The sequence below is a fragment of the Octopus bimaculoides genome, chromosome 18, assembly GCF_001194135.2.
Source record: "Octopus bimaculoides isolate UCB-OBI-ISO-001 chromosome 18, ASM119413v2, whole genome shotgun sequence".
NCBI classification, from domain to species: Eukaryota; Metazoa; Mollusca; class Cephalopoda; order Octopoda; family Octopodidae; genus Octopus; species Octopus bimaculoides.
Genome location: NC_068998.1, coordinates 54,242,053 through 54,255,643, shown reverse-complemented (window position 1 = coordinate 54,255,643; position 13,591 = coordinate 54,242,053). Strand labels below are relative to the sequence as shown.

General features: G+C 34.9%; 1 protein-coding gene across 1 annotated transcript; it reads left to right on the top strand.

Moving 5' to 3' along the window:
- The first annotated feature begins 173 nt into the window (after positions 1–173).
- LOC106882934 (MMS19 nucleotide excision repair protein) lies at positions 174–12,970 on the top strand. Its single transcript, XM_014933779.2, has 4 exons — positions 174–292; positions 11,907–11,955; positions 12,390–12,493; positions 12,858–12,970. Exons 1-4 carry the CDS (start codon positions 208–210, stop codon positions 12,950–12,952), a joined length of 333 nt encoding a protein of 110 aa, XP_014789265.1. The 5' UTR covers positions 174–207; the 3' UTR covers positions 12,953–12,970.
- Positions 12,971–13,591: the final 621 nt, after the last annotated feature.

The following is a 13,591-nucleotide window of genomic DNA, read 5'->3' as shown; positions in this document are numbered from 1 at the left end:
AAATATCTGAAATTTTTTTACAAAAAAAAGTCAGCGGTTTTAATGTGTTTATTTAGTATAAATGTAGCTATAAAGCGTGTGTGTGTGTGTGTGTGTATATGTGTGTCTGTGTTGCATGGTTCATTGTGTTGATGTTGCTGCATGTATGTGTATGTGTCATAGATCGCTGTTATTGATGACGTCAGAATTATTGTGTTCTTGACAGAAATGGCCGCTTCCAGCACGTGGAGTAACATTGTGGAGAACTATTTGGCCGGAGTCAACGATTCTGCTGCCTCACAAATTGCAATTGGTTTGTTGTCAACACTTTACTACATCATTCTCAGATATATTTAGCTGAAAAACCCATGTCCTGTCGCTGTAAAGCCATGTATTAATTGTCATTAATTGCTATGGTCGATGACTTTGTGTCATCAGACAAACATAATATTTGCATCGTTTCCAGCCACAAGTGTCTTTCCTGTTGCGTTAATTCCTCTTCTAGATATATTCTTCGTGATCTATGTTTTAAACTTTAAATGTGTCTGAATATATTTATGGATGTCTTGTTACCATCATGAATAAAGAAATATGTTACATGTTTATGCCTATAGCCATATATATATATATATCTGTGCAGACTGGAGATATGTCAATATGTTGCTTATGTTTTCTTTTAATTCTTAGAATGTCCGATTTCCTTCAACCTGGAATTTTTATTACGTACAATTAAAAGTTACTTTATTAGCTCCAGTTATTTACCAAAATATTTAAAGAATTGCAATAGCTTGCTTCAGATATCTAAATCTTGAGTCTGTTTATACATGAACCCATTCACCTAGTGGAGATAATTGTTATTGAAGTCTCAAACTTATTTAAAATACCTGTACTGGACACTTCTTAGCAATGGATGTAATGTTCTTTTTTATTGTTTGTAGTCAAAAATTCAGTCCTGTTTGTATAGATGTGGCTCTCTGTTCTGTCTGTCATTGTAAAGTTTATTTGCTATAAAACCCAATTTTATTGAAAAGTGATTAAGCTCAGAGAGAAACTGACATTACTTTAGTTTTATCTTATTGGCAGACTTTATTATCATTATTATTATTATTATCATATTTGTCTATATTTTTGCTCTCGTTAATTAGATTTTATTGGCAAAACAATTCTAAAAATAAAAAAAATTAATTATATATTTGTTTATATTGGATATTAGCCAGCATACAAGTTATAACTTACAAAAATTCAATCGTCAAACGTTATCAAGCTGTATTCTTTGTATAATCACAATATTAATATATCATCTGTTAATGAAACCGTAACCTTTCCCTGTTAATGACCTCCCAGTCTGTATATTTATTCCTCTAGACCTTCCTCTCTGCTGTCAGTCAATATCAGCGGATTATTGATTAGCAAAAACCTGACCGACTGTGTTTATGTTTATAGAACACATAAATATATATTTATTTAGCAATACGTTTTATAGTAATCGTTAAGCTAAAGCTATGAAATTCGTCTCAGAATAATTTAAAATATATAAACAAAGTCATACTCCTGTCCAATAGTCTTCCACTGTTGGAAAGTGGACGCCAAAATAGAAACCATTTAAATTTTCAACAATCGACAGATATTTTGGATTATATATAAAAGTAGATATCATTCATATATAAATGCTCTTAACTTTAGGACCAGAATGTTTCAAAACTTTGAGAAATGTTCCACCTTTCAAATGCAATATTTAATTTTAAGTGTTTATATTTAGCTTAATTGAAAAAAACACATTTACTTTTACTTCATACGTCCCTCGATTCTTTGACAACTTTCAACAATCATAAATTATGTTTTCGCTATGACAGAAATGCAAAAATATGAATACCTATATCGTTTAACCAAAATTGTACGTTGTAAACTTTTTGTCGTGTGTGTGTGTGTGTATATATATATATGCTTTCTTATTTGGGGCTAATAATACTTGGGTGGTACTTTTATTTTCTCGATTTCGGAGGGATGAAAGGCAAAATTGATCTCGGGACGTAAAGAGCCGAAACAAAATACCGCTTGTTATCCTTCCCTCAACAAATGCTCCGACGATTCTGCGAATCCACCCCATATATGTACGTGTGTGTATGTGGTGAGTGTAAATAAATCTAAACTATTGCCATCAGGGTATTCTACAACAGGAAATTACTTTCTTAGTTTCTAAATCTGCGATCAGTCTTCCTCCCATTTTCTTATTCTTGTTTTCTTTTTATCTGCAGTTGCTTCTTATCTACAATTGGTATAAATTTTCAATAAGATATCTAAAATTTATACCAGGTAAATCGAATACGTTGAATTATTTACTGATTGGTTTTAGGCAGTAAAATACTAGCAACTTTATTCTAATTAAAACAAGGGTGTAATAATTATAGAGGACAACAGTGTCTAATAAACGAGAACAAAATTATTAATCCACCATGTTATGTGAATGGAATATTCAACCCCTGAGATCATTATTCTTGTGTTTCAAAAGAAGTGAAATAAATAGCAATTTTGTCAGCTTCAGGTCAATCGTTGGCAACATCGACTTTCCGGACACTGAATGTCCGGAACCCCTTATAATCCGCACTAATTTACAAGCAGGGGGCTCTCGCTGTTGCGAGACTAGTTTACTGGATGGCCCTGTCACACGGCAGTACCTTGCGCAGTACCGTATTAATAAACTTGCAATCTTTTGGAGGCGAAATTCTGCTTTAAGCATGTCATATAACCCTTCATAACTTCTTTATTCTTAGGAATTTTCAGTATGAATCCCCGAGTGTAACACACATTTACAGAAGTCTTCTGAAAATTCCAAAAAATAATAATAAAAAGTTACGAGGGATTATATATGGCGTACTTAAAGCAGAATTTCGCCCGTTTATTCTAACGAACAGATAGATACATATTTCATTTAATTATTTCAGTAAATTTAATATTTGTTTAATTTAGACTGTGGTGACAAAAGCGTCTTCTCCTGGTTCGGAAAAATCAGTGATCTGGAAAGGCTTTGGGACGAAAGTTTCTGGAAAATCGATGTTGTACGTGTAATATATTGACACATCCGAACATTTTGGTACACTTGTCGAATTATATTACTTAGGAAGAAAATGACGTGTGTGTATTAACACGAAGTGTGTGTTTGTACTAAATGAATGTGGTACTGTTGCATTATTCCGAAGACCACAATTGGGTCCGAACAGTATAACAAAGTACTCGTACACATCTCCCTTCTAAGCAAGCTATGTAGATAATTGTTATGTATGTGACTAAACGGATAAATCTACATTAAAACAAATTAAACCAACATGTCTGTTTTTGGTACTATTGCTACCCTCCCTCTTGCACTCTAACAGTATCTAACCAGGAAACGATCTTAGAATTAGTTTTTCTCCCCATCTGGCTACAATCATTAAACTTCTACTATGTTTTTTTACTTTGAAATGTATCGGTCGATGACGGCTCTCTGTAAACAAAGGCAGCCAGTTTGTTGTTATTCAATAAACTTAACAAACAGAAACTAGAAAACTAGGATAAAAAACATGAATTCCATGAAAAGGAAAATTAAGAAATTAAGTATCCGCCCAAGAATATTATTCCCTCTAGTAGAAGGAAGGAATCGTTAAAAAAAAAAAAAAGAACAAAAACAAGCTTCCTTCAGAGACAAAACTGTCAGTCATCATCATTTAACGTCTGTTTTCCATACTGGCATGGGTTGGGCTGTTTGACATAGAGCTGGTCAGACTCCTCGAATTGTCTGTTGTGGCATGGTTTCTATGGCTGGACGCCCTTCCTAACGTTATTATAGAATATATTTTAGTCCTTAACTGAGCTTCAGAAAATAAGTGGATTCTATTTACTTTTTATTTATATAGTCAGATATTTTAAAATATAGAATGGTTAGAAATTAAAGAGGTCCATGGGTAAAAAATGGTTGATAGTCACTGGGCTAAACAATTGCTACATGAGAGAATGTGGTATCTCTACCTGGTCTTTGATATGCTAGAAATAGTAACCAAATTTCCTTTTGAACAAAAATACAGAATGGTCAGGACTGGAATGACTTTGAACCTGGGTAAAAAACACCTTTCAACTAAAAAAGAAAAAAAAATTAGAATGGAAGCAAATTTAAAAAGATGACCAATTTGAATGAGATTTTTTTCTCAAAATTTAGTTGGAGTCGTTAATTATGATGAATATCAGTTATATTTTCTATCTTTTAGTCAGAGGGGAAGTCAATGGCTTATGATCCTGTACAGTGGTCCTCAACTATTTTTGCACCATTGACTACCTATTATTAATAAAAAGGAAAGGGACAAATATGTAAAAACAAACAAAACAACCTAAATATAGATAAGTTTCTTCTGTCTTTATATATATGTATATATATATATATATATATATATATATATATATATACACACATACATGTATATATAAATTAATGTAAACAGCTAGGTGCAATATAAGACCATAGAGAAAAAAATTTTATTGTCACAAATTGTGAGTGAAGGGTGCTTCAGCACTGTGTGTGTTGGTAATATATTGACAGATATTTGTAGGTCAATATGTGTGTGTAGAGGGTATCTGTTGACATTTAGGCCTGCGTTTGGGTTTGTGGGTGGAGTCTAGTTTGTTGTTTCCCACAAGCATGTATTTATGTGTGTATTTGTTTATGCTGTGAAACCTCTTCACCACCCAAACTCTTCTTTTTTTCTCTTGCTTTCCCTCTTCAATGATTTTCTCCTTCACCCTCTACCTCCCTCCATCATTGGTTGAATAATATAATGCATACATTATCTCTGTCAACTTTCTAGAGGAACACGCACACACACACAACTTGTAAGTATCCTTAGAGAGACTCCCATCCTGTTGGTGATGGCTGAAATGCCTTTGACCATAGGTCCAGTCGACTGATATTGCTTAGTGTGATTTGGGGCTGGCAACATGTATTAATTAAATATTGAATATTGTTATTATTATTATTATTAGGCTGGTGAGCTGGCAGAATCGTTAGCACACTGGATGAAATGCTTAGCGGTATTTCGCCTATTGCATCGTTGTGAGTTCAAATTCTGCCGAGGTCAACTTTCTTTTTCATCCTTTCAGGGGTCAATAAATTAATTACCAATAAAACATTGGACTCGATGTAATCGACTTGTCCCCTCCCCCCAAATTTCAGGCTTTGTGTCTTTAGTAAAAAGTATTAGTGTTATTTTTCATTTCGTTTCAAAGTTTCCTGTCTTCAGACCCTAAATGTAATTTTATAATTTTATTTATGTCATTTACTTAATTAAACTAAATTTCACAGTATTTGACCTTTTGTTTGTATGAACTTTTAAAAACTGTTTGAAATCTCAATAAATTGAATTTCATTATTTAAACAATCATATGTGTTAGGTTAGTTTTCTTTTGTTTGTTTTAAATGGTAACAATCAAAGCTGGAATTTGTTATGCCATTCACATATTCTAATTAAAATTTTTCTCTAATTCTATAATGTTGTAAATATCACAAATCCACTTTTATTGAAGCATCTACATTTGAATTTTAAGGGATTTTGAAGTTTATTGATATTTCTAGATAAGCTAATGCTTTTACACTGTTGCTTTAGAAATAGCAGCAAATCTCCCTCAAACCATGCCCTAGCATCTTAAAAAAGTAGGAGGGTATGTTGAATAATGTGGTTTTGATAACAAGAAGGGATGATCACAATTGGAAAGCGCTTTGATCGTATGTCTGACCACTGTGCTGTCCAACAACTTCTTTTAATTTTGTTCATGTATTATATATATATATATATATATATATATATGCATGCTGGTGTTGCATAAAAAAAACACCTGTGCTGGTGCCACATGAAAATCTCCCATGTTGGTACCACATAAAATGCATCCAGTATACCCTATAAAGTGGTAGGCATTAGGAAGGGCATCCAGCTGTAGAAACCATGCTAAAGCAGACAACTGGAGCCTGGTGCAGCTCTCTGGCTTGCCAGCTCCTCTCATACCACCCAACCCATGCCAGCATCGAAAACAGACACTAAATGATGATGATGATGATGATATGTATTGACAGTGCATATAGATATAAAGAGAAATTGTTAATGAATAAATCTTATTGAACTGCTGGTCTAGTCATATTGACTTGTTGGCAGCTTAATTAATTCAGCATAGTTTGAATAGTTTTTGTCAATATCCATAGACTGTCTTTGTTGGAAATTGTCCTTCATAATATTTTAATGCTACTTGGGTGGTTGTCTGTTGGCTGGAATAGAATGCACTGGGCTAAATGTTTGGAGTTGTTGTGTTGAGAGAACAAATAGAAGAGAGTAGTTAGGAGTGACTGCCACCATTGACTCTGTTTAGCCAGTTTTTGTCAGAGACCACTATTATAATTAGAGTAGAGCCATATCTTCAGTTATTAGTACACTGTACAACCATTCACTGTATGGTGGTGGTGGTGGTGGTTCTGTGTGGTCATTGAACCTGTTACAAACAACAGCCAGGTTTCTCTTTAATTCTAATTTTGGTACAAGGCCAGCTATTTTGAGGGGAGGAGGAAGTCAATTAGGTTGACAGGAGTGCTTTCAACTGCTATTATTTTATCAAACCCCAAAAGGATGATTGGCAAAAATTAACCTCAGCAGCATTTGAACTCGGAATGTTAAGAACTAGAAGAAATGTACTATGGCATTTTTTTCTGGCACTGTAATGAGTCTACTGGTGATGAGGGGTTTTGGACTGTAGTTGAGGGATTACTGTATTTCTTCTGACTCTTTATATTCTGAGTTCAAATTCTGCCAAGGTTGACTTTGCCTTTCATCCTTCTGGGATCAACGAAATACGTTCCAGTTGAGCATTTGGGTCGATATAATTAATTAGCCCCTTCCCCTAACATATCGGGTCTTGTGCCTATAGTAGAAAGGATTATTCCTTCATGTATCACTGAAATTGTCTGCTATTCCAAATTGGTCATTTAACATTACCTAATGACATCATGCTGCAGAGTTTTGCTCCTTATTTTGTTGTATCTTGGGAGGGTCATTCTGCTCTAATAAACACATGTACTGCTTCTGTTTCACTTCTTATCATCATCATCATCATTTAATGTCTTCTTTCCATGCTGGCACGAGTTAGACAGGCAGGAACTGGTATGCCGGAGAGCTGAATATTCCAGTCCGATTTTGGCTTGGTTTCTAAGGCCTTATGCCCTTCCTAATGCCAACCACTCTAAGAGTGTAGTAGGTGCCTTTTACATATCACCAGCATAGATGCTGTCATGTGTCACTAGCACTGTCCACAAGTATGATTTCACTTGGCTTCACAAGTCTTCTCCAGCAAATCACCAAAGCTCCTAATCACTTGTCATCACCTCCTTGAGGCTCCACATTTGAAGATCATGCTTCATCACCTCGTCCCATGTCTTCCTGGGTCTCTCTCTTCTACAGGTCCCCTCTACAGTTAGAGATCGGTACTTCTTCACACACCTGTCCTCATCCATACGCATCGCATGATCAAACCAGCTCAGTCGTCTCTCTTGCACACCATATCTGATGCCTCTTATGCCCAATTTTGTCATTCATGCTTTCAAGGTTGATAAAGTACATACCACTTGCTCATTGATGTCAATATAATTGGCTTCCATCAAAATGACTGACCTTGTGCCAAAATTAGAAATATTTAAGACTAGAAGCATGCTTTGTTGAGAGAGATTTTTATCTGCTTCTTGGTGCTGATATTCAGTGAATGGTCTCCAGCTCTTCTTTGCCTTTCTCTATTCTGGTTACCATTTCAGAATTTACTTAATTCTTACTTTACAATCATCTCATGTTCTTGACATTTGAGCTGCTGTCCTTATCACAAACAATATAATATTACTTTTTCTCTTTTTATCTCTGCTTTAGTTAATCTCATTTATTAGACAAAAATTTTTTAATTCTCTCTGCTTGGAGAATATCTGCATAAATTATGCTTTCATCTTGAAATGACCTGGTCTTTCTTTTTTTTTTATATGTTAAAGCCCATCTTTGCAGGTTTTGTTGTCTGTTTCTGGGGATAATTCAGGCAGTGAGAATTTGGTGATATTCTTTTCTTGTTTTAGTCATTGGACAGTGACCATGCTGGGGCACTGCCTTGAAAGGTTTAACCAAAGAAATTGACCCCAGCGCTTTTTTTTTTATTAAATCTGGTACTTATTCCATTGGTGTTTTTTTATTGAAGTGCTAAGCTGTGGGATGTAAACAAGCCTACACCGGCTGTCAAGCTGTAGTGGGAGGGGAGGGGGAACAATTATGCATGTGCACCCGTACAAACTACATTGAATTTTAAATTTTAATGAAGGAATTATTTTAGTAAAACTTGTCAGTACAATCTTTTAAACAAAAATTATTTTAATATTTGCTACAATTTTTGAGTAATCGTTGATTCGAGTAATGTTACTGCGGTCAACTGTTGGCTTTCTGTTCAATATGTGTCAATGTGCTTCAGTGCTCATCTAGCTTATTTCCTTGGAAGAAATCAATGGAAAATGTTGGCAATATTGATAATTAATTTTATTTACAAAGAAATCACGTTTAAGCACCATTTGAACATATTTTTCTCTTTCATATCATTTGTTACGGAATGAAAGGAATCAAAAAAAAAAAATTGCTTTTTTTCATTCTTTGAGTTTTGAACAAGAACACTAATGGTTTCAATATATGTTAATATCTGCTATAAGTCTGGTGCCATTGTAGATTTTGTCATTGCCAAGAACAAATCTGTTTTCCAAAAGACAAAACAATTTCTTTTAAGTGTTATTACTTTATTATTATTATTATTTAACCATAAAATTAATTCTAAATTACTTGGAATTGTCAGTTTTGTTCAGTTCTTTCACATTTCAAAACAAGAATTAAAGAAAATACATAGAAGAAAAATAAAAAGATGGGCTTCCCCTGCATCTGAACAGTTCTGGATTAATTTCCTGAATGGTAGCAATTCCTCTTAACCAAAACTTGATTCTTCAGTTGCTTTAATTATCGATCAATAGAATCTTTAACTTTCAAGGAAACAATTTCCAATACTGTGATTATGATGGTGATGGTTAGGATTAGGATTCCTAAGCAGTGCTAAAATGAGCCTCTACCATAATGACAGTAGGCACTTTATCTGTTTTCCATGCTGGCATGGGTTGGATGGTTTGACAGGAGGAGTTGGTAAGCTGGAGAGCTGCACCAGGCTTCAATTGTCTGGTTTGGCATGGTTTTTAGAGCTGGATGCCTTTCCTAATGTCAACCACTTTGCAGTTTGTAAATGGGCGCTTTTGTATATGGTACCAACATGGTGCTTTTTATGTGGCACTGGCACAGGTGCTTTTCATGTGGCACCAGTATGTGTGTATACACACCATATATTTTATATAAATATATATGTGTGTGTGTATTTCATAACCAAGAGAAACAGTACTCAGCACATGTGAAGCATTTGAATTATAGAGATGGAAGCATGGGTTTATGGTTAAGAAGCTCAGTTTGCGACTATGTGGTTTCAGGTTCAGTCACACTGTGTGGTACCTTGCATGCCTTCTATATTCCTCAGTTAATCAAAACACAAAACATTGTGAGTAGATCTGCTAAGATGGAGACTGAAAGAAGCCTGTTTATTATATGTGTGTGCCCCTTTGTCTTGACATCACGTGATGGCTAAAAATGAGCATCACTGGTATACAAGTGATGCAGTTTGTTTCTAGCCTCCCATGCAAAATATTTTTGGCCTTTTGGAAACCTTGAGGGTTGGTGACAGGAAGGGCACCCAGAAGTAGAAAAATCTTCTTCAGTGAATTCTGCCTGACTCATGCCTGAAAAAGAGAATGCTAAAGGAGGAGGATGATGATATATATGGTATATATGGGGGTGTGTATTATATAATATATATATATGTGTGTGTATGCACATATTTAAAGTTGCTGTTCGTGATACATGTTGAGTTAACAGACTTGTTCTCTTCACCTCAGTAGTTCAGAGAGAAGTCGTCATGTTGTGTGCAATGTGTGTGAAAATGGTTGCTCTGTTACAAAAAAAAAAAAAGGAATTGATTTGAATCTCGTTGCTGCTGGAAATCCTTCAGCCTCTCATAGTAGCTGTTCAATTACTGACTACTATGGAGGTTTCTTTTCAATATATCTATCACAACAATAATCACTTTTGTCATATCGTTGCTCTACATATTTCAATAAATTCAGGGTTGAATTCATTTATCTTTTATTTTCTTTAATCAATATCTGATGGTTTTTAACTTTCTCATAAAATTTACGCAAACTGCAATTCAATTAGTGATCTTTCAATACTGTTTTCTCCAGCATTCTCTGAATGAAAGAGAATCCATTATATAACAGAATATATTAGTTTTGTTATTTTTTTAATAAAAAAGGGGAAGTTTCCTCTTGGTTGGACATGTTTCAAAGAAGATTGGAAATGAACAGCACTCGTTTTACATGGTGTCAAGACAAGAACACACACACACACATTGTGGGCTTCTCTCAGTTTCCATCTATCAAATCCTTTCTATAGCCAGAAGACACTTATGCAGGAGGCCAAACAGTTGGGTTGAACCTGACACCACGTTGTTGAGAAGCAGACGTCTTAACCACACAGCTATACATCCATACCTATTAAATACAGAGATAGAGTGATTATGTTTTTTTTTTTTTCTCTTCCTAAGTAAATCTCTGCTGACTATTTCTAGATAAATATATTTACTCAGCTCGCAAGATGTGGTTTATTTCTTTTTCTTTTTCCTTATTTCTTTTTTTTTTTTAATCCTCTTCTAAATACATAAGTAGTTTGAGGATTTTAAAGCAACCGAGTAGCAGCTATTGAAGGTTTTCTTGCAATACAGAGACTTACTATTAACTGTTAGCGAGTAATACTGATGTCTTGTATTGATGCACACACACAAACATACATATGTACGTACACGCATACATAGGTACATAGTTAAAATTTGCAGAAAACAAAGGACAAAGATTGGTGAGGAAACAACTGGAAGGTGTATTAGTTTGATGCTTGGGAAGAATGGTAAAGTCTTTGACAGTTTTGAGCCCATGTGCTGTATATTTGCTCCCTCCCTCCATCAAATCAACATTATCTGTTCAGGTGCACAAATGTGCCACATGTCAGGTGCCTAAGTAATTGCAGAGCAAAGCAAAATGAAGTGTTTTACTCAGAAATAAAACAGACTATGCACTCCAGGTATTGAGACTATGACCTTTCAATTGTGAATGCAACCGAGAGTATGAAGACAGGGAAAGCTCCCATCCCATCAGGAATCACCACAGAGATGCTCAAAATATCTGGCAGTGTTGGCTATAGCTTAGTCACCTGTATAGTTAACCAGGTGATACATGAGTCATACCCAATGACTGGTGTAGCAGCACCATAGTCAACTGCTACAAAGGTAAGGGTAACGCTTTAGATACAAATAATTACAGAGGTATCAAGTTGTTAGATCAGGTAATGAAAGTCACAGAAAGGGTCATAGCCCAACTGATTAGGGAGAGAGTCAGTTTAGATGAGATGCAGTTTGGGTTCATGCCAGGGAAAAGCACCACTGATGCTATATTTCTGGTAAGACAGCTGCAGGAGAAATACCTAGCTAAGGATAAACCTCTGTACCTGGCTTTCATTGACATGGAGAAAGCCTTTGACAGGGTCTCCCGATACCTTATCTGGTGGTCAATGAGGAAACTAGGGATAGATGAATGGTTAGTGAGAGCTGTGCAAACCATATACAGGGACGCTGTAAGTAAGGTGAGGGTTGGCAGCTAGTACAGTGAAGAATTCTGGGTAGAGGTAGGGGTCCACCAAGGTCCAGTCCTCAGCCCCCTCCTATTTAATATGTGAAATTTAGTAATACTCTTTATTTCATTTCAGGTTTAACACATAAAGAAGTTAATCTCCTTGAAATAGTGCAATGTCTTGGGTAAGTATTGTGATTTTGATTAACTCTTGGTCTACCAGAGAAAATGTATGTCGCTAATTACCAACTGGGTCCAATGAACCCAGTTGGTAATTGAATAGATCTTTGTCAAACCTTACGGAAAACCCATTGAAGTATTACCTTTTATCTTTTACTTGTTTCAGTCATTGGACTGTGACCATACTGGGGCACAGTCTTGAAGTGTTTTAGTCTAACAAATCCCAATTTTTAAGTCTGATGCCTGTTCTATTGGTTTCTTTTACCAAATCACCAAGTTATTGTCTTAAAAAATGCAGGATATCATATAACTCCTACAAACTTTATTTATGTTAATTGTGAAAGTGATGGGCAAGCAGGTTTACTTATTATTATTATTATTATTATTATTATTATTATTATTATTAAATTCTATATTTCACCCGTTTTTCTTTCTTCAGGTCAGCATTAACCACTTCAGGTCTTAGTCGAAGGGCTGATGGTACAAAGTTGCTTTGTGATGCTCTTCATCAAATTCCACAAGATTTATTAATTTTTGCTGAAGGTATGTTCATCATTTTTTTTTTTTTGTTTTTGTTTTTTGTGTCTAGGAAGTAAGTAGTAGAAATGGTAAAATGCCAAACTAAATGTCTTTCAGTTTTTAGGTTCTGTACTTTTCCATTCTTCATCTGAACCCTCTTGAGATTTTTACTTTCCCTTTTGTCCTTGAGGTTATGAAGTTTGACTGTGTTGATTTTGTGGGTGTGGCTATGTTGTGATGAGGTTTGTCAGTGTTGGTTTGTTATGGTTGTGGGAAGCGATGTTAGATTTGGTGTTGTGTTGTGGATTACTTGGTGTAAAAATTTGCTCTAGTTTTGGATGTATTAGGAATTATCAGTCAATTTATTTAATCTTTTCTTTCTTTGCAGTGGAGTTACTCTGCACGTTTCTCTGTAATCGTCTTGGTGATCATCATTCTCTTCAACCTGCAGCCCTCCATGGCCTCGCTGCCCTTGTACGTTGAGTAGCATTTCCTTAACATTTCTTGTTATCTCCTCTTAACCCTCACATTATTCATTTACATGTGTTCTTTGTATTATTTATTTTTCTATGTGATGTAAGTGTAGGTAGGAGTGTGTGATAACAAAGCTTGTTTTCTCACCGTGTGCTTTTAAGTTCCTTTCTACCTTGTGGCACCTTAGATGAGTATCTTCTGATATAATCTCTAGCTGACCAATAAACATATAAATGAAACTGGTAAATATAAACTGTATATATATATATATATGAACTAATAACACACCCACATCCATGCACTCATACATCAGGCACACATGCACACGTACATTCTCTCTCTCTCCTTGCTTCTGTCTGCTTCCAAATCTCCACAAAGACTTAATGACTTTTACTTTCTACTTCAACTCTACTAATTACAACTTCTGTCTCTTATTTTCTTTTAAATCCTATAAAAATCTTTCACAGGTTTTTCCCATCCCCTAACTTTGTAATTTTCATTGGCTTATGATTCATTTTCTTAGTTTCCCCTTATGAACTCTCTACACTTATTTTCAATTTTTATTAACTCTGTCTGTCTGACTTAATTCTCTTTTTCATTCCTATAATCTCCAACATTTTATTTAATCATTCTCATAAGGATAAAAAA